A 21,809-nucleotide genomic window follows, 5' to 3' on the forward strand; every position below is an offset into this window, starting at 1 on the left:
ACCCATAATTTTAAGATTAATTAGTATAGAAAAATGGACTGAGAAGAAAGAATATACACAGGATAATTAAAAATTTAAAGTTCTATTACTACATCATTGTTGTTTCAGACATATTAGGGCAAGGTAACTGAATGCTCTCAGGGTTCACTGAAATTTCTTTCTAACTCCATCCTTAAATAAAATAAGGTGCAGAAGATAGAATCAAAATAGAATAATGCATGTGCCTAAGGATCTTCAGATTAGCAAGGGTGGGAATTATATCCACCAGATTTAATTCCATCTTTAATTGTAATTCCTTGGACCAGGAACCTTTTGGCAATAGGAATATATCCAGAATCTTCCACAACTATTGCCACCCTGATCCAATCAATGGTGAGCTCTAGCCCCTGGACTGTCTTCAGTAGCCACCAAAAACTTGTCTCCCTACTTCCACTGTTGCCTTCCTGGAGTCTGTTCTGAGGAGAGAAATCACAGATTCTTTAAAACACTACCTTAAGGCAGATCACCATCAGCTTACAAGGCTGCAAAGACTACCCACCCTCACAATAAAAGCTAGAGACTTTCAGTATCTTCCAAAGCTTTACCTGGTGGAGCCCTGGCTTCCAACCACCCTTTCAGTCACTCTATTCCAACCATACTGACCTCTATGCTGTTCCTCGTCCATGATAAGCATGCTCCCAATTCAAAGCACTTAAGCTGCCTAAAACACTCCTTGCCAAGATACAGTTCACTCAAGCAGCAATAATACATTTTCCTCCCATGGGCATCACGGTTTCAAAAGTAAAGAATGTTTACCCAAATGGATTTGCTAAGAATCATTTCCCATATATGTTCCTAGACATGTTGTTCCTCTTAAAAATTAAGATAACTTAAGATTCCTTTTGGTGAAAGTCTTAATACCCAACAAAGTAAAAATGTCTCTAAAGTATTTTAAAACTGCACATCATTACTATTACTGTGAACTGTGCTGTACTTGGAATATCTTGACCGGTTTTTGATGTAAAGAAAGCTCCCTGCACCCATAGCTACATATAATTTAACTATAATTCATCATAGTTGCACCTAATTTGTGTTTGGAAGTAAGCTGTAAGAATCCTAAAGTGAAGCATTTCTGTGTGAGGGATAAAGAATGGGATGGAGGTGGTAGCCTGGAGGTCAACCTACTGTTAGTTTCACATTTCTAAATAAAGTTTGAGCTTTATGATCCACATTTCTTGTCTAAATCAGTACAAAGTCAAACTCCAAGACAGCAAGAACTGTGCCTATCTTACTTGCCTTGGTTTTTCTACTGTCTAAGACATATGCCCTACGATTACTTGTAGAATAAATGTTATCTAGCACATGCCAATATGTTCTTCTGACTTGCTTAAAATAACTTGGGAAACTGGTATCAAAAGACATGTTAGATGTTCTAATATCTACAATTATTCACAACATATAAGAATAAGGAAATAGGCCAGGCACAGTAGTTCGTGCCTGTCATCCCAGTAATTTGAGAGGCTGTGGGAGGATCGCTTGAGCCCATGAGATTCAGGCCAGCCTGGGTGACAAAGTGAGAGCCCATCTCAAAAGAAAGACAGAAGAATATCCCTAAAACAATTTGTAAACTGAAAATCCAAGATTCAACATCCATGATAACAAGGAATGTAACACTCTATCTGGAACACAAAATGGTAATTCAAATTAAGTAAACCTTGCCCCAAATTTCTTTCATCTCTCCTAATTCTTATAACAGAGAATACTTGTAGGAATTACAAGAGTGGCCTGAATAAAGGTACTGTCATTGTAATTCAATACACTTAAGGATCATTAAGGTCATAGAGCTCTTCAAGATGGTGCTTACTGATCAATAATATCCTTCTGGGTACATTATTCCATAACAGAAAACTAAGGAAAAAGCAATGTAAGTTTTTGACATCAAAATCATCAAGCAAAGGCTGATCTCAGATGCAAAAATACTAATGAATCAAAATGTCCCCTTTAAGAGGAATAACCCTGTATCAAAGATTTACAAATTTAAAACTTTACATATGAATTCACAGGCCCCTAACTAAACCCATTCTTGGACTAGATTTCAAAACTGAGAAAGCAAGTGCAATAACACCTTCTTGCGCTGTTAGCAATTTTCTGTACAAACAAAATCTTTAAAATTCAACACATCTGACGTATGAACAGCTAAATTCAAAACTTGTTTTGTAAATTCTTTTAGACAGGGGAAACCACCTTAAGGCAGTTTCTTCAGAAATGTGGCTTTATTTTGGTCAGTACATACTGAATTCAGAGCCCACTGACTACTTTTTGTATGAAGTACCTCATTGTCTCTGTTCTCATCAACTTTGAAAACAATTCCAAAGTTAGTCAAACTGAATCAATCAATAAACATCCATATCTACTATCTTCAACAAATACTAGTTTTGTCACGTTTTTATGTACACACACACATACATGCTTTCTATGCACTATTTGAAAACATGCATGCTCATAACTTCAAGCCTAAATGCATCTTCTAGAACATGCTCCTAGATAACCACCGTATAAGAAATTTAAAATTGCTTATCACTTAACACATACTACATATTCTAATTTCCGGTTGGCCCCAAAATGTCCTCTTTAGTCATTTTTTGTTCCCATGATCTAAGCAAGATCCATGCTGCACTTTAGTTTACTTCCTTGGTCTCCTTCAATCTAGTGGTTTCCCCACTTGTCTATCATAATATTAATATTTTAGAGTTTGGACAGGTTTGGACTACCTGTCGTATACATCGATGTCTGGGTTTTCCTTTGTCATCAGATACAAGCTAAACAGTTTCTCAAGAATACTGCAGAAGAAATGTTGTGTGCTAGGTAGTACATCAAATCAGTCAGCCTTTAATTTCAGTTTGTTCTCTTACTAATGACACTTAAGTTTAATCACTTAGTTACGACAATCTTCCTTAGATCTCTTTATTCTAAATTTACCTTTTCCCCTTTGCAAGTGGAAATCATCTATGGGAATCTATGGGAATAATTTGAGACCATGTGAATATGATATTCCCCAACAACCTTTCGCCCAATCATAGTGGGACAAGCCCATTAACAGTGGCTTAACATCCACTGATGATTTTGAATTATTTCCTGTGGGGGTTGCAAAACAGCTATTTTTCCAATTCTATCATTCTTCTATCAGCTTGGCATTCTTCTGTAAAGATTGACTTTCTTTTACTCTATTTCATTCATAACATACTCATGAATTCTTTGTTTTTATATTCATCAAGCTTCCTCCAATGCACTGCTGATAGCACACAGAACTAATCAACATTTTCTATAGCCATTAACTACACCATCATTTTGCATAAAACTAATTAAAATAAATTCAATCATTATTGTAATTACCATTTTCGTTCCGTATCTATATACCAGCAGGAAGCCATAAGGCATATTAACTCAATTACTTTTTATATGTAAGAGTTTTTAAACTAAACAAATGACTCCCTCAAACATACAAAACCAGAAACATCAATTTGCATTCACCAATTTTCCAAAGTCATCATAAACATAGCTAACATAGATTGAGAGTAGTCATATACAATAGAACCCCTTATGGGAGAGAAATTACAGTAGGCTGCAGGTAAGATGTAACACTTCCCAATCTTAAACGTACTGTTGCTAAAATCTTACTGTACCTACCAGCATCACCTCCATCTTGACTAGTGCTAGCTTCAGCCAATAAATTTGCATTCACATTCCTATCACCATCTGGCCCCGAGAGTAGAGCACCATCTAAATCTGAAAAGGAAACATAGAAAAAGTTATCTACAAACCACACCATAGCCACCACCCAAAACACCACTCTTTCTTGGAACTGTTTCTTAAATAAAAAGTACCATCTGTAAGTACTGAATTATCTACTGTGTTCAATACTACAAGGCTCACAGAAGCCTAAGACATGTACAGTGAGTACAGTGTACTGGTTAGGAATGGGCTGTAGAACCAGGGTGAATTAGGTGCCACTCATATTTCTGTTACAGGCTATGTGACCATGTGCCTTAGTTTCTCCCTAATTTATATCATAGATGTGATCTAGGAATCTAATTGGATAATGTAACAAGCCAAGTGTTACAATTATGGTAACTGACACTCAAACAATACTGCTAGTACTAACTAGTAAGTACTAGATGTATAAAACACATTGTTGGTGCATCCGTATTGGTTCGCAAGTGGATAAGACCAATTAAAGCTAGAATGCTTGACTGGAAGTGGTGGCTCAGGCCTGTAATCCCAGCACTTTGGGAAGCTGAGGTGGGCGGATCCCTTGAGGCCAGGAGTTTGAGATCAGCCTGGTCAACATGGAAAAACTACACCTCTACAAAAAATACAAAAATCAACCAGGTGTGGTGGCACACACCTGTAGTCCCAGCTACTCGGGAGGCTGAGGTGGGAGGATCTGCCTGAGCCCAGGAGGCAGAGGCTACAGTGAGCTGAAATCACACCACTGCACTCCAGTCTGGGGCAACAGAGTGAGACCCCATCTCAAAAAAAAAAGTTTGACTGTCAGAATACAGAATATAGATGGCAAATAAAACCATGGGAGTGAAACAGATGAGACAGTGAGAAAAGATTAAGTACACTGAAGAATCCTAACATTTAATGAGTTACAAAAAAAATATAAAAAACCTTTAAGGGAAAAGTAGTCCACTTTGTCAACGCTCCCTAGAATTCAAGATGAATGCTAAAAATGGACATCACTTTCATTCAATAAGCACCTAGGATGTCACTGGTAATCTTACTGAGTGATACTGGTGAGTAGGTGGGCAAGCAGATAAAACGAGTGGTCTGTTGTGAAGAGATGATGATCAATTAAGAAAAAATGCTGGCAATCTTTCTGAGAAATTTAACTATAAAAGGGAAGTATAAGAAATAGGGTAATGATTTTTTTCTTTTTTAAGAAAGTGAAACTTATAATTTTTTTGGAGACAGGGTCTCCCTCTGTCACCCAGGCTAGAGTGCAGTGAGATGGTGCAGTGGCACAATCTCAGCTCACTGCAACCTCTGCCTCCCAGCTTCAACTGATCGTCCTACTTCAGCCTCTCAAATAGCTGGGACTACAGGTGCACACCACCACACCTAGCTAATTTTTGTAATTTTTTTGAGAGACAGGGTCTCACTATGTTGCCCAGGCTGGTCTTGAATGCCTGAGCTCAAGCAATCCTCCTGCCTTGGCCTTCTAAAGTGCTGGGAGTACAGGCATGAACCACAGCACCTGGCCAAAAGTTACATATTTAAATGCTGACAGGAAGGAGTCACTAAAGGGAGAAGTTAAAGATACTAAAGATATTGCTGCGAAGAGACGGAATTAACCATTGTGTAACATTCCTAAGGAGTCTTGCGATACAGGGGCACAGGTTTGGGTACTTAAGAGAGACAGCAGAGACAATCAATGTTAAAGCCAAAACTTAAGGACAGAGTTAAAGCCAAAACTTAAGGATATTCCACCAGGCTGTTGGTTTCTCTTTTCTCTGTAAGGTGAAATTAGTAGAATGTAGCATTATTGCTTAGAATAAATGGGTTGAAGGTCAGAACAATGAACAAGCATTTAATGTGGAAAGAATAGTAAATAGATACAGAACTCCTCTGCCCAATCCTTAAGAACAGGGATACTGCTTAGGTATCTAGGATTATACCTAGATAGGATACTATTTAGGTTTTTTCCCAGTATTTATCATAATGCATGATAAATAAAAGGCTTTTTAAAATATTGTTTGCCAGGCATGGTGGCTCAAGCCTGTAATCCCAGCACTTTGGGATATATACGTATTGTAGTTAAATGCTGGCTTGAATAGTCTGCCCTTTTCAACTTGTATCACTAAACAAAGTTTAGTTTTAATTCATGGTATCTGAAGAATAATTTGGTTTTTTGGTCTACGATTAAACTAAAACCTATCATGAACTGAAAATATTTAACTGGAATTTAGTGGTTTTGTTTTCTTAAAGTTAAATGTATTTCAATAATCAAAAAATAACATTGGTCAGGCATGTACTAGTCCTAGCTACTGAGGAGGCTGAGGCAGGAGGATGGCTTGAGCCCAGGAGTCCAAGGCTGCAGTGAGCTACAATCACATCACTATACTCCAGTCCGGGCAAGAATGAGACCCTGTCTCAACAAAATTGAAATAAAAATAAAAAATACAATTATTCAATTTCACTAGACTTCTCAATCTTTTTTTAAAAAGTCATCATTCTGAAATGCAGTCTGTTCAAAGGACATTTCTCACAATTCTGCCGAGTGGGTTTTCAAATACAGGTTTCTATTTATGCAAAATTCTATAGTGAATTGCTGAAGGCTTTCCTCAATTCTTAAGAGGCATTTCCTATCTCCTACCCTACCCCTAAAGTACTGTATTAGAACTTGTGATTTCTAATTCTACATGGACAACAAGTATAGACCTCCTTGGCCAAAACCTTATGAAATAAATAGCAAGTGTATTTGTCTCATGTCTCTTTTGAAAGGCACCAACTACTTGGTTCTTGATATCAGAAACAAATCTCAAAAACAGGTGAGTTCTTCCAAGTTGACAATCTTTTGACGACAGTGTGCTTAACTTTCAGGACGCAATATATTATGTCACTGCTTACCTTATTCAAAACCAGCTAAACCACCTAGTAACTCATTATTAGAGATGTTGATGTGAATGGAATAGAAGCCAGACAACCAACCATTTACTTGACATGAATAAACTTTGCTTCATTAGGAAGCATGATAGCAATTCTTGGTCATCATCTTTTTCTCTAAAATTACAAGACTACAAAATAAACTCTAATACACCTGCTTTTGTGATATCAAGTATCTTCCTACGGGAATCTTAAGCTTCATTTAAAGGTAGCAAAAAAAGGGCCAAGATTTCTTTGCAAACAGCACAAATCCTTTCAGAAGACTGATTCAAACATTAGCTTCCTTACCCCTCTTCTCACTACTGCACTTGTCTAAAACACACACACACAAACACCACACTGGTTTCACAAGTGTGAAACTTTGTGAAAACTTTGTGACTGGTGGCAGGCACACATGTGGCATGTAATATTCAAATGACCAGAACTAAATGACAAGCCATGTAGGATGTCTTCCATTTTAAAAAATGTCTTTTCTCAGCGAACAGATAGCAATCTCTATAACAAAAAACAGATTGTATGCATCCAGCAGTAAAATCTTTCAACATTTTATCAATGAGCAAACTAAGGCTGAGAGAGGTTAAATAGCAAGCTAATGGCAGAGGTCTGCACTATTTAGTAACTGTATTACATTGCTTCCTGACAGTTTATTACAATCACTAAGCCTCAGGGCCTGGCACATAAGCAGGCAATCAAAAAACTACAATTTGCAATGCTGGGAACATGAGAGCAGAAGTATATTCACACGTACTTTGCTGCTGACACTTGATATGCTCTTTTTGTGAAATGAACAAAAATAAACATTAATTCCACTCTGTCTTAAACCAGCATCCATTTTATTACTTTCCCTTTATTTAACAACATATTCTCCAAAATCTTAAGGATACCAAGGTACTAGCTATCATTGCTCTTTACAGTAATACTTTTTGTCTACTTTAAAGCAACCTCCTCCTTAGAATTCACATTTATATTATTTCCCTAATTAACCATGTATTGCATTTTTAAAACTATCTTCATGAGAGGTATTATTCATGGAAGGACAGAAACAGTGGCTCATGTCTGTCCCAGCACTTTGGGAGGAGGCCAAAATAGGAGGATCGCTTGAGCCCAAGAGTTCAAGGCTGCAGCGAGCTCCCACTGCACTCCCTCCATGGACAAAAGACCAAGACCCTGTCTCCTAAAAAAAATGAAAATATTACCATAGATTTTAAAAAATCTTATAACAAACAGTGGAAAAAGAATGAGATGGGATTAAAAGACTGGTCTAAATCTCAGTCTCTACCTCCTAAAAATGTGCCCTTGACCAATGATATTAGTAAATGAAAATTCTGAGCAAAGTACAAGACAAAACAAAGTATCATTAAAGACAAGACTAATCTTGGTGCCTTGGTCATGTCAGGAATCTCATAGATCATGGTGGGCTGCCAACCCTTCCAAATTATGTGTGAAGTGAGTAGCATAGCACCTGCCTGTGAATGCTAAATTAAACAAGACTGAGTTGGAAAGAAGGTTTCCCTGACCATTTGCTTGTGATTCTCAATATTCCAACCATTAGACAAGTGCAGACTAATCCAGATTTTCTTAGAATACAAATACTCTTGAAAAGATATGAGATAAGACACTGGGAAAGAAGTTTTAAGAAACAGCTAAACAAGTTGTATAAAAAGACTCAGATTTACTCAACTTTCATTTTCATTTAAATACATTATCAGCACAAGTTTCTCTTATGGTAACAGTTTCAGAACTAAAAGCAAATGCATTTGGTGCTTTTTCCCCCCATAAACAGGTACAGACTTTTTCTCTTCGGTTTTCTCCTTTCAGTGGACAGTAAATTCAGCTGCAAATGTATTATATAAATCACCCTTTACAGTTCCTATAGCGGCCTTTTAAACTCAAAATAGCTTCCCCTTCACTCGCAAACTCATTGACAAGTGACTGCCCCATCTTAGACTAGGCTCAAGTGTTTCTTCCTTGCATTATTCCAAAGTGCTGTTATTTCTCCCTAACAGGTTCCCCCAGTACATGCCCCACCTCCAATCCATGAAAAATGCTCTTAAACTTTGTAGTCTTAAATGCAACATAAACAGATCAAATCTCTAGTTAAAAACCACTCATTACTTCAGTGTCTGTAAAACAAGTCACAATACAAAAATAACTAGTTATACCTATAGACAAGATGGTAGGAAATTGGAGATGTCCCCACAACACTATTCCCTTTCTATTCTTCTACTCACTCATTCCAATTTCTTCCCACCTTGCAAGTCAACGAATGTTCTCCTCCTCCTCCTAGCAAACTTGTAAATAACAAAAGATTCACTCACACTGCCTTCTCTATGAAGCCTTCCCCAACTCTCCGGGACAGTTAGGACTGTTCCACTGCACCCCCTCATGCATCTTAAATAATCTAATTTTAACATTTATCACATGGCACTGCATATGCTTCTACCCCACAGTCACCCTATTGTGAATAAGTTCCACATAAGGGACTCCTCAATCTTGACATTATGTGCCTATTGCTCAGTGTCTTTAGATTTTAAATAAATACATTTCCAAATTTCCTATTATATGTGGAAAGCTATTTTGGAGTTCCCAGAAAGTTGTAACATTTCTGAAGAGTAAAGCTTTGAATGAAAATTTACACTATCTGGTCATCCTACTATATATTAAGGCTGTATCAGAAACCAAAAATTCAGTTCTATAAAAAACTTTCAGCGACTGACCTTTATATGGTTTAGACAATTTAACACCTTCAGCAGGAAGAAGTCACAAAAACGTCTTAACTGACCCAGCTCTTCAGCTTTACTCTGACCACTTAAAGAGTTTCCACCTTACAGGTAATAATCACCAGCGCAGCCACTTCTTGGGTCAAGTACAATACAGGGAAGGAAAGCCAACAGTAAGCAGAGCAAAAGGGGAAAAAGTGGCAGACTACTATTTCCACTACCATATGGTTGCGTACTACCATCTTTTAAAATTAAATACTGAAGATTCTTATGCATTAGTATATTGTATAACTTATTAACTATTATTTATTTTTAAAAATAAGCATCAGGGCTGGGTATAGTGGCTGCAACCCCAGCACTCTGGGAGGCTGAGGCAGGAGGAGAGCTGGAGACCAGTGTGGGCAACATAATGAGACCCTGTCTCTATTTTTAAAATCTTAAAAAAAATTAGTCAAGAGTGGTGGCCCATGCCTGCAGGTGTGCCCAGGTACTCAGAGGCTGAGGCAGGAGGATCACTTGGGCCCAGGAGTTTGAGGCTGTAGTGAGCTATGATCACTGCACTCCAGCCTGGGTGACAGAGGAAGATCTTTTTTTTTTTTTTGAGACATAGTCTCGCTCTGTCCCCCAGGCTGGAGTGCAGTGGCACCATCTTGGCTCACTGCAACCCCCGCTCCCGGATTCATGCCATTCACCTGCCTCATCCTCCCAAGTAGCTGGGACTACAGGCACCTGCCACCACGCCTGGCTAATTTTTTTGTATTTTTAGTAGAGACAGGGTTTCACTGTGTTAGCCACGATGGTCTCCATCTCCTGACCTTGTGATCCACTGGCCTGGGCCTCGCAAAGTGCGGGGATTACAGGCTTGGTAGAACTGGTATGTTTTTCTCTTTTGAGTAAGGCTGTTTAGTATCTTAGAGCCAATTAAAAGCTTAATTAGGGCAACCACATTTATATCCATGATGAGCACTCTTCTTTGCCAATTATACTTTATTTTGCTAATTTGTTTCTTTTGTCATTTCAAAATAAGGTATGTATGCATGCAATGTACATACAGAGTAAAATTATTCATAATAGGCAGAAGTTACTAGTATGACAGGTATAAATTTAAAAATCTAGGCTCAGAAAACCATGTTCCTTGAGCCCACAGAATAAAGTGATTTTAAAAATGAGATTAACACCTGACTTGTTCTAGTTAAATGGGACACAACATGTGTGAACACATATTGTAAAACAAATTTAGGCACTAGTTATCTGTACTTCTGTAATTCAATTTCTAATCTCAGGTTATCTACTTTATTTGGCTAAAATTTAATGTTTCCTGGTTGCAAATTAGCAAGACAAGGATTTTGAAATTTTTACATTATCAGAGCAATTCATTCATGACATCATTTTTACCCTTATTTGATCACCCAGATTTTAGTTTTTGCTGACAGTTTTAATTATTCCATAATCCCAGTATGTGCATATTCTCTTAGGACAGAAGTTTCTAACTTTCCTGAGTTCTACCTTCAAGTATTCTTGCGTATCAGAAATGATCTGAAGTGAACTCAAACAACAAATATGACGCTGTAGTGAGTCAAACAACAAATACGTTAATTTCAAGATAAAAAAATACCATCTGAATAAAAACTCTGCAGCTACAGGTATACCTTCTTACCTCAATTTTTAAAAGGCACCCAAACAAAAGCTTCAACATTATACAAGACAGCATTATTAGAGCTCTATCTTACAAACTCTGGGCTGACCTGGGGGAAGTCACAGTAACTAGAAGAGACCCACAAATCCAAACACGCTAAGCATCGTTTGCAGACTGAACAATTCACTAAGACTTTTCAGATGTTTGCTACAGAACTTTACATTCATTTAAAAGCATTTATTTCATGGAAAACTTTTTGTTTTCTCAACAAATGGAAATTAAAGCATAACTAATGATGAAGGGGATCATAAAAATATTTTAAAGTTAAACGTAACTAATTTTTTAAAAAGATAGGAATCTACTACTTTAGTGGTTAATTGCAAGGTTGTAATGCAGGATAGTCCTAAATATGCAACCTGCCTCTTTCTACTTTTACTAGCTGAATGACCTTGGGACCTTGGGAAGGCCTTAACCTTGGTAAACACAGGCTGTGTTCTATATTGGTCAGAACTTGCCTGGAAAGTTAGAATAAATTCTGTGCATTAATCACAAGGTGGGCAGAAAAGCACATAGCCTACAAAAACAGGACTTTTTAAATGTCTAACATTTGAAGGGTTAGCAGGTAGATTGGAGGAATTAGGTTAGGTTTAAATTATACTATTTCAAGCAGGGCACAGTGGCTCATGCCTGTATTCCCAGCACTCTGGGAGGCCGAAGCGGGCAGATCACTTGAGGTCAGGAGTTCCAGACCAGCCTGGCCAATATATAGTGAAACTCTCTACTAACAATACAAAACACAAAATACAAAAATTAGCTGGGTGTAGTGGTGCACGCCAGGTAGTCTCAGCTACCTGGGAAGCTGAGGCAGGAGAAAGCTTGAATCTGGGAGGCGGAGGTTTCAGTGAGCCAAAATTATGCCACTGCACTCCAGCCTTGGTGACACAGGGAGACTCTGTCTCTCAAAAAAATAAATAAATACAATTAATTAATTAATTATAAATTATACTATTCCCAACGACAGAATTAGGAAGTTATAGAGAAGCAAATTTTGGCTATATTTAAAATGACTACCTAATAATCAGTCACCCTACACTGGAAGCTGCTTAAGGCAGTCTTTACAAGCAGTCAAAAAAATCAAGCTGAGGCTAAGACCATCTATTTGGCATTCGGTACAAAGCACACAGCACCGGAAAACTGGATATGAATAACCTCAATAATCTTTTCCAAGTTTAAGGAGGATTGCCATGACCAAGAGAGTTATTTCATATTTGTCACTTCATTTTCATAATCTATAAAATCAACACAATATTTTAATGAGGAAACTGAGGACAAGAGCTTAATTTGATAATGGACTACAGTGAGTAGGTGGCATAGCTTATTTTCAAATTCATTATGTTTGATTCAATTTAGGCTCTTTCCAATATAGTAATATTTGCTGATCTCAACCTTAACTCACAGAATTACCTATAGAACCTTAAAAAAAAATTCCACATCCAAACCACATTCCATACCAATTAAACTGGAATCCACAGGAAGAGAGACCCCTTACGGTATGTAACGCTCCCAAGTGATCCCAACGTGCATAGCTATGATTAAGAACCACTGCTATATACGAAGGGTTGGCAAGTTTTACTGGAACACACCTACCTTCATTTGTTTACATATTACAAATGACTGCTTTCATGTCACAAGTGGCAGAGTTGATGAGCTGATTTTTATGGCCAACAAAGGTGAAAGTCTTTTTTTTTTTTTTTTTTTACTGTTTTAGCCCTTTACAGTAAAAATTCACCAGTCCTTGGCTCTAAATCATATTATACCCTAACCATAATGCTCGAGACCCATTTTTTTTTCCCACCAAATAACATTGGTGGCACTGACAGAACCAAATTTGTGAGTTAAGCAAAGTTTGGATAACAAACTGCTAACAACGAAATGAAAACGATCCTTTTTAAGAGACGGCTGGGCACGGTGGCTCACACATGCAATCCCAACACGTTGGGAGGCCGAGGTGGGTGGATCTGAGGTCAGGAGTTCTAGACCAGCTTGGCCAACATGGTGAGACACCATCTCTAGTAATAATACAAAAATTAGCCAGGCATGGTGGCATGTGCCTGTAATCCCAGCTACTTGGGAGGCTCAGGTAGGAGAATCACTTGAACATGGGAGGCAGTGGTTGCAGTGCACCAAGACTGTGCCACTGCACTCCAGCCTGGGAAACAGAGACTCCATTTAAAAAAAAAACAGACGTAAGAGACAAAGTATGTTAGACCACCAATTAATTTACGATAGAACTAGTCCATTGATACAACCATGGCTAGGAAATACTTGATAAAAATTGCTAGTAATATTATTTTTGAAAGTATGCATTGTAGTTCATTATTAATGCTTTTCTTTAAATCACTCCAATTATATGTGGCACTAATTTTTTAAATCGGGTTACTGCTGTTGCCATCAAACAAGCACTACACCCAAAAGATCTTATTTATTCTTTAAGGAAAAGTGTGTGTATTTAAAAACACTACAGGGTTCCCACCATACTGTTAAATAGGAATAATCCATACAGCAGGAAGACAATGTAGCTCTAATAAGAAATTTGTCGAGGTCTTCTATATAATTAAGACAAAACAAAGTGCTGGCTAAGGAGTCTATCTACCCTTAATATTTTATTTAACTAAACTGTCTTAGGGATTTTGTTAAAACTTGATATAAAGTACAAGGAAAAAGATCAAATAGTATTATATATACACACTAGCTGATTTTCACACAGTAAAAATTTCACACACACACACACATACACAAATTCCTACCTCTGAAAGCTAACCCAAATCTAAAAAGCCAGAGGAACATTTCACAGGATTACTATGGCATTTTGCCCTCTGGCAACTAAAAACAGTGATTCCTTTAACAGAAAATACTCCATCCTCAAATGACCACCATCGTGTAAATCAGACACTGAACAGTTATGGTGCTTTGAAGTGAAGAAAACAAGCATTAAATAATGTATGACAGTGGTGGACAAGTCTCGGGTATGCATAGGAAACCTCAAACCCACTAAGCTTCTTCAAATAAAGATACAGTCAGATTAAACTAAAGACTTAACAATGGTCTTCTTTTAAAAAAATTCCCACCATCAATGTGATTCTCTAAGATTCCTATATAACTTTTGGAGGGAAATATATTGAAGAGAAAGGCCTCAGAGGCTTTGCAACTAATGCAAAGGTGAATGAAAATCAGGTGACAGTGGACAAACAAAATAGCTTCTAGTGTGAGAACAGAATAGCAGCTGCTCTAGGCCAGGTGTGGTGTCTCATGCCTGTAATACCAGCACTTTGGGAGGCCGAGGCAAGCGGATCACCTGAGGTCAGGGGTTCGATACCAGCCTGGACAACATGGTGAAATGCCATCTCTACTAAAAATACAAAAATTAGCTGGGTGTGGTGGCATGCACCTGCAGTCCCAGCTACTCAGGAGGCTGAGGTAGGAGTATTGCTTGAACCTGGGAGGCAGAGTTTGCAGTGAGACTCCAGCCTGGGCTACAGAGTGAGACTCCGACTCAAAAATAAGTAAATAAATAAATAGTAACAGAAGAACAGTAGCCCTAAATAAACTAGAATACCATAATCTCATAATTGGCAAAATTCTTTGAAACACTTAAATATGTTTTAACAGCCAAAAATAAAATAAAAAAGTTGTTAAGGTGGTCTCTGAAATAACAAAGTGATTATATACTGCAACTAAAGATTCTATCTTTCCCAGCACTGGGTATAAAATAGTGAGCACAGAGGCTAAAAATGAAGAAAGTCAAAGACCTGTACATGCAGCCGAGTCCACGTTCCTTAACAATATATGCAATACCTGGCTATTAATACATCTTTTGATAAACTCACATACATATGTGTTGAAAAAAGACAAAGAAAATATACCAAATATGTTATGCATTTGAATGATGTCCCCCCTTCTTTTGTAAACTTCAGTATTACTTTATAATTAAAATAATTCAATTAAAAATATACTTCAAGGTTATATCCAACTAGAATTAGGATGAACAAGGAAGTATCTTTGTATATATATTTACCTGGTTCTTCCTTGATGAGTAGTGTATTTTCTTCTGGATAGGCAACAGGTGGCTGCATCACTGAGCAATCTTCTAAATTCGTTTCATTATTAGGTGGAATATTATAAATAAATCTTTTTGTAGTTTGGTTTTTTCTCCTTGTTTTGCCAGTCTCTTGAATTCCCTGGGAGCCCATATTATTCCAAATAAACACTTTTGTTTGACCTTCAGATTCATTTTCAGCCATTTCAGGAGATCCATCCTGGACCCAACTACTGTCATTCATTTGGTAGTTTTCTATTTGGCCCTCGTCGACATTACAACCATCATTTTCAACCTTTACATTGCTTGCCAAATTGGTAAGATTCCGTGTTGCCCAAAAACTGGCAATTTTTTGATCCCGTGATGAAGATAGACCATCTCTATTAACTGGTTTTCTATTATTATAGTCCACAACTACAGACTCTGGAGCTTCTGATTTAATGCTTATATTTAAGGCATCTTTAATGAAATTTCGGCAAGTTTGAACAACTTCACTCATCTGAAGATAGCTGGCCACTGTCATAACTTCAATGGCATTTTGGCTTGTGAGCACCAGGTTACCAGAATACAAGAAGTCCAAGATGACTGAAAAACCTTGAACTGCAGCAATATCTAAGTGGGTAGTATTGTTTTGGTTAGGGCTTTCTTTGTTTGAAAAGCAATATAAAGTCTTAAAGAAACGGCTGCCTGCAACCAGGATGTTCTTATGAGCTTTGAAGATTTTTCCGCTTACCACAATGCTGACATCACAAAGAATACCTTTCTTTCTCTGTTCATTTAGTTGTCGCAGAAGTTGATAGCAATAAGAGTTCTCATTTGGCCTACTATTAAAGTCACAGTACCCCTCTTCTGATGGTATTTCTGACTCCTGTAATTGGATAAAAAACATTAGTATTAAACTCTATTGACTTTTTAAAAAACTCCCAAACCAAGGAAAACAATTATCAGGCTTTTAAAAAGAGATAATCAAATATATTAATCTGTGAGTAATCAAGAAAGAGAGTGAACAATGGTGGTGCAACCCACTGCTATTATTTAAAAAAAAAAATCAACACATCTGACTGAAGATCAGCAGGATTTCATTTTAAAAATAACATTCATCATGTTATATCTTTCAAATATAAGCTAAGCATATGAATTGAGAATTTCTTAAAATTAAAAAGAGCAATTATTTTCTTCAGAAAAGAAACTTTCATTTATAGGAATTAATGAGTTTGCTTTATCTCTGACAGGAAAGCAGCAGTCTCCCCTGACTGAACTTAAACTATCCAAGTTATATTTTGTGCTAGGCATATCACCCTGTCTACCATTAACAAAAAGGTAAATTTTAAGTCTTGGCAAACATTAAAATCAAACAGTTTAGGTCAATGAAGTTAATTAAATCTAACTAGAGATAAAGGTAAGACCCTAAGGGGAAAATCTGCTTCAACTACAGGAATATCTAGTTATATAATTTTCTATCAACTTTCAAAACGATTTATCTCTTTAGGGTCATAAATACTATAAACTGTAAGGTAAATTAAAATTCCTGAATTCAAAATTCTAAATGTTTATAAATTTTGCTTATCACACAGGTATTCATTATAGTCCTACTTGGAGTCACAATTAAAATTGTGTGATATAATCGTAGGAGTATGAGCTAGAATTCAGAATGCTGTCTGTACCAGCTATTAACTGCGTGTCCTTGGAAAGTCACTATCCCTGAGCCTTTTCCCTAAACTATAAATTAGTATTACAAATGTTAGTTAAAACTTTATGACTTTCCTCATACAGTGACTAGGTGGGTAAGCTCCCTCAAGGCAGAGCTGAATATCCCCTCCAACACTTTGATTAACTATCCCCTCCACACTTTGCAAAACAACTGAAGTAATCATCTCTTCCCCAAGAGATAAACTGCTTAGACCATTTCTGGTAGAAAAGATAACTGAAAATACTGATCTTATTCAAGTGTCAATTCTTTGGCACAAAATATTAAGTTAAACATAGACCATTTCTATAAAATAATAAAATATATACACGGATCTATGATTTTACAAGCATGGAGAAAAATGTGGAGAAATAAATACTAGACTGTAAACAGGTTCAAAGGACTGACATGCTTAGAAGAGAGGAAGTGGTGTAGAGATGACAGGACTGCAAAAGAAGTCTTACAAACAATATCCTAAATGGTGGATCCCTAAACAATCACAAAACGTGACTTAATGCAATCACATGCATGGCTAAATCATAAAAATTTTAGCTTTACTTGAGTCCATGTCACAGGAGGCCACACACACTGTCACACTGTCATCTCAATTCTCTGAAACTAACTTAGTCCATCTAAAAATTATAGTGCTGCTCCCACATATGAGAAGTCAACTGAAAGAACCAAAATATTAATATTCCAGGACACAGCCAGGTGCGGTGGCTCACGCCTATAATCCCAGCAGCTTGAGAGGCTAAGGCGGGTGGATCATTTGAGGTCAGAGTTCAAGACTACCCTGGCCAACACGGTGAAACCCCAAACTCCGTCTCTACTAAAAATACAAACATTAGCTGGGCAGTAGCGGGGTGCGCCTGTAATCCTAGCTACTTGGGAGGCTGAGGCAAAGGTTGTGGTGAGCCAAGATCGCACCACTGCACTCCAGTCTGGGCAACAGACTAAAATCCTGGCCCAAAAAGAAAAAAACAAAGGAAAAAAAAAAAAGATTCCAGGACACACTTCAACTGTTTCACTGTGAAAATGGAATAGTATGAAAAACCCTGCGAATCTGGAGTATATGATCACTTCAGAATGAAGCACACAAAGTAGAGAAATTTCCTCATTTTCAACTAGTCCTTGGCAACCTTCCCATCCCCTTCTGGTACCAAATGCGTAATGCCTTTTACAAAAAAACTCCCACCCATGACTCCCCATCATATAATAATGTTCCATGCTCTAAATTAGTTATTTTCTCCTCCTACCAAAACATCCAATTCTGCAAAAACTGTTAAGTCACGGATAGAGGAATCAGAACAAGTCCATTCATGAGTAATACTCTTATTTTTGTTTTTGGGGAACAGCAGAAAGGAAGTAAGGTAATAATGAGACTTATTTAACCTAAGCTTTTGTATTAAACCAGTATGTTGTATTGGATTGTTGCAAATACTTGCTTAAAAAAAAACAGTATGTTGTGAAATTTCACATGTAGCAAAGAGGAAAGAAACGATTTACTACTTGTGTGAAAATGTAAAGAATGATACTAAAAACACCTGTAACAATTACTTGGACAATGTAACTTTCTACAAAAGCATCACTCTGTTTACTTGGTTTCCCTTTTGAGACTGAGTCAATTTTTTTGCCTATGCTCTCTACAGAAATTCCAAATAAGGGGGAAGAATCTTGCTTTGATGCAGGCCCAACACTAAGCTTTGTTATACAAGTTGTACCTGAACCCAAGCTCATGTGGTTCAATGTTCCATCTACTACATATTATAGCAAAAGTATGAATATTGTGTGAATATTTGGAAGAAGCAGTTTTCAACACTGAATATCTGGCAGCATATACCCATGAAGTGTTTGTGAAAGCAGTGAATCAGCATGCACAAGTCAAGAACTGCCTAAAGTTCATATATCAAACAGTTGAAAACACTTCAGGAGGTGGCTATGCCTATTGTAGCAGTCATAATAGGCTATGGTCACTGCACTCTGAATTTTCTGGGCCAGTGCCAATTGCTAAGATTCTCTGCCTTTACCAAATACCAGATGTTCTAATTTTTAGAACTAAGACAAAAGCCTATCCATCAAAATATCTGCCCATTCTACTCTGACACAAACTGTACAAATTACACACTATTCAACCACTATTTTTTTTCTCATTACTATGGTACAAGAACATTAATGTCGCTTGCTTTTATAACCAGTAACAGCAATTTCTTGTTCACCACTGATTAAAGCACTATTCCATATGTCTGCAGCAGCTATTAAATATGCCCTTCAAAAAACAAACAAAAAAAACCACACAAATAAATATGCCCTTCAAAAAAATGAATCATTTCCAAGAGTACGTGTACTCTCTAAGGAGATTATTATTAAAGGATTTGGGTAAAAGAGCTAAATAAGTACAAAACACTAAAAAACTGCCAATATTATTTGCTGAACTCAACAAATTAATAAATTCTTAGTGCCAGAGACAAAATCTTAAATAGGTCCCTAATAACTCCAGGTATTCTTTGCATCTTTAGATCCTTCTTTAATGTTCTATGTCCACTTTTAGTATACCAATAACATCAGATACCACTGATAAGTTAAAAAAAAATTACTATATCCACAACTGGTCTTTTCAAATGTAGTGACCTTTTCTAACCTCTCTCCCAAAAAGGACAACACGATTAGCTCCTACACTATAGTCTAAACTGGCTAAACAAGCAGATTTTAAAGAAACAGACATTCAGAGCTAAATATGAAATCTTGAATTTTTTTATTTGTGAAGATGCCCGTTAGTAAAACTTTAGTCTGGATGAGACCTCAATATCAAGTCTTTCAAAATTTAGAAAACATAGATAAGTGTCCATTTATTAAAATCCTTATAACCTATTATCTAGATGTTCAATATTTAAAGAACATAGGCTACAACATAGTAAATATTTCACTCAAAGGAAAATGCTTGAAAAGTCCTAACTTTACGCATTTATTTAATAAGCATTAAATGAATGCCTACTTTGGCCAGGGTCTACACTGGGAACCAAAATGATTCAGTTGCTAATTTGAAGTTACTGTTAGTGGGTAAGACTCTTAAGGTGTTACAAGAGCTTTTTTTTTTTTTATCTAATCCAGTTTTTTTTTTTTTTTTTTTTTTAAAGTGTGGGGATGCTTTTTGGAACAAACAAGACCTGAGCAGAGCTTTAAAGGATCCAAGAGTGGGATGGGTGGATGAGCACTTCAAGTAAATGAAACAGCATTAAAAACAAAACAAAACAACAACAAAAAATCCAGCATTTAAAAAAACATAACATGGTCTATAGCATCCTCAAAAGTTCAGATTTGTAAAAGAACTTCAATGTGATTTTCTAAACAGCCCTATGGAATGCAAATATGCACTTGGGCACATTTCAGAGGTAAATGTCCATCCATTTTGACCAGATTATAAAGAGGGACATGTAATCCCAGCACTTTGGAAGGCGACAGGATGGCTGGTAGCCAGGAGTTCAAGACCAGTCCAGTCAACATAGCAAAACCCTATCTCTAAAAAAAAAAAGAAAAAAAAGATGTGAACCCCCTTCCCCCTCCCAAATATTAGAACTATTGCTATTGGCACCTTACAGAGTTTTCAGAGCAGTGATATAATTGAAATAGCAAAGAGAAGAGATGACTATGGCAGCAAGGTGGAGATTTATTATCAGGGAAAGAAGACTACAGATACTGTGACCAGTTGGAAAGCTAGTTTTCCTTTTTTTTTGAAACAGTGTCACTCTGTCACCCAGGCTGGAGTGCAGTGGTTAGATCATGGCTCATTGTACCCTCAACCTCCTGGGTTCAAGGGATCCTCCTGTCTCAGCCTCCCAAGTAGCTGGGACTATAAGGTGTGTGTCACCATGTCCGATTATTTTATTTTTTAAATTTTTTGTAGAGGTAAGAGTCTCCCTGTGTTGCCCAGGCTGGTGGCAAACTCCTGGACTCAAGCAATTCTCCCACTTTGGCCTCCCAAAGAGATAAGATTACAGGTGTGAGCCATGTACCCTCTGGAAAGCTACTGTGAACAGGGCAACATACTTGCAAGAAAAAAAGACCTTAATTAGGGAAGATAGATGTCAGTGAGGTGTCAAGCAGAGCCTAGAAAAATAGTCTAAAAATCATCAGAACTTGCATGATAAAACAGATATAAGGGGAGGAGGGAGAGAATCATAGGGTCATCAGCATTCTAGCTTGCGGCCTAAACAATGCCGCCAACTTGTAGAGAATACAAGACCATCACCCAGTCTCCTACACTTTCGCGGGGAAAGAGGAAGAGAGGCTAACTTCAGTTGCAAGTAATAGAAAGTCAAAAAACACACCTGTAGTAAATCCATTAATGATAGGAAAATGTTATTCAGCTAAAGAAACAAGCAATAAGTATTTACTACCCTACTCAATTACAGCCCAATAACTGAATTAGCAAAAAAGACATTTGAAATACAATCATTCAAGGGTAAACTAAAAGCAATGAAAACATCAAAATCTTCATTACTCTGCAGCAACTCACTGGAATATATTGAAAGAACAAAAACAGTCATTTCTACTTCAAAATTTTAGAATAAATTCATTTTACAGAAGGAAGACAAACAAGGCCATAGCAAGTGTGATGTCAAACATACGCTACTGGCAATGACAAATTATAATAGTTAGCAGAGAAAAAGACAAGAAGGTCTCTTTTGTAGTTTTCTGATCACCTCTGAATCTTTGAGTGATGGCATCCTCTCTGGTAGCTTAAGTACTACTATCCCCAGAAATTCTAATCCTGTAAGTGTTAGGGAGCAGACAGACTATGGTTATTCAGGTTATTTTTTATTTTTAAGATGGAGTTTTACTCTTGTTGCCCAAGGTGCAGTGCAAGGGCACGATCTCGGCTCACCGCAACCCCTGCCTCCTGCGTTCAAGCGATTCTCCTGCCTCAGCCTCCTGAGTAGCTGGGACTGTAGGTACGCGCCACCATGCCTGGCTAATTTTGTATTATTTATTTATTTATTTTAATTAGAGGTGGGGTTTCTCCAT

The 21,809-nt window shown here is 37.2% G+C and overlaps 1 protein-coding gene across 2 annotated transcripts in view; it reads right to left on the reverse strand.

The window, feature by feature from the left end:
- Positions 1-21,809, reverse strand: part of ZBTB10 (zinc finger and BTB domain containing 10) — a 39,164-nt gene that overhangs the window by 8,573 nt on the left and 8,782 nt on the right. For both annotated transcript variants that reach the window (XM_011937142.1, XM_011937141.1), the window contains exons 2-3: positions 15,080-15,968; positions 3,667-3,765 (exon numbers count right to left, since the gene is read on the reverse strand). In XM_011937142.1, the coding sequence (XP_011792532.1) occupies positions 3,667-3,765; positions 15,080-15,968 (988 nt within the window). The remainder of the gene's footprint in view (positions 1-3,666; positions 3,766-15,079; positions 15,969-21,809) is intronic.

The sequence above is a fragment of the Colobus angolensis genome, unplaced genomic scaffold, assembly GCF_000951035.1.
Source record: "Colobus angolensis palliatus isolate OR3802 unplaced genomic scaffold, Cang.pa_1.0 Scaffold16, whole genome shotgun sequence".
Classification (NCBI taxonomy): domain Eukaryota; kingdom Metazoa; phylum Chordata; class Mammalia; order Primates; family Cercopithecidae; genus Colobus; species Colobus angolensis.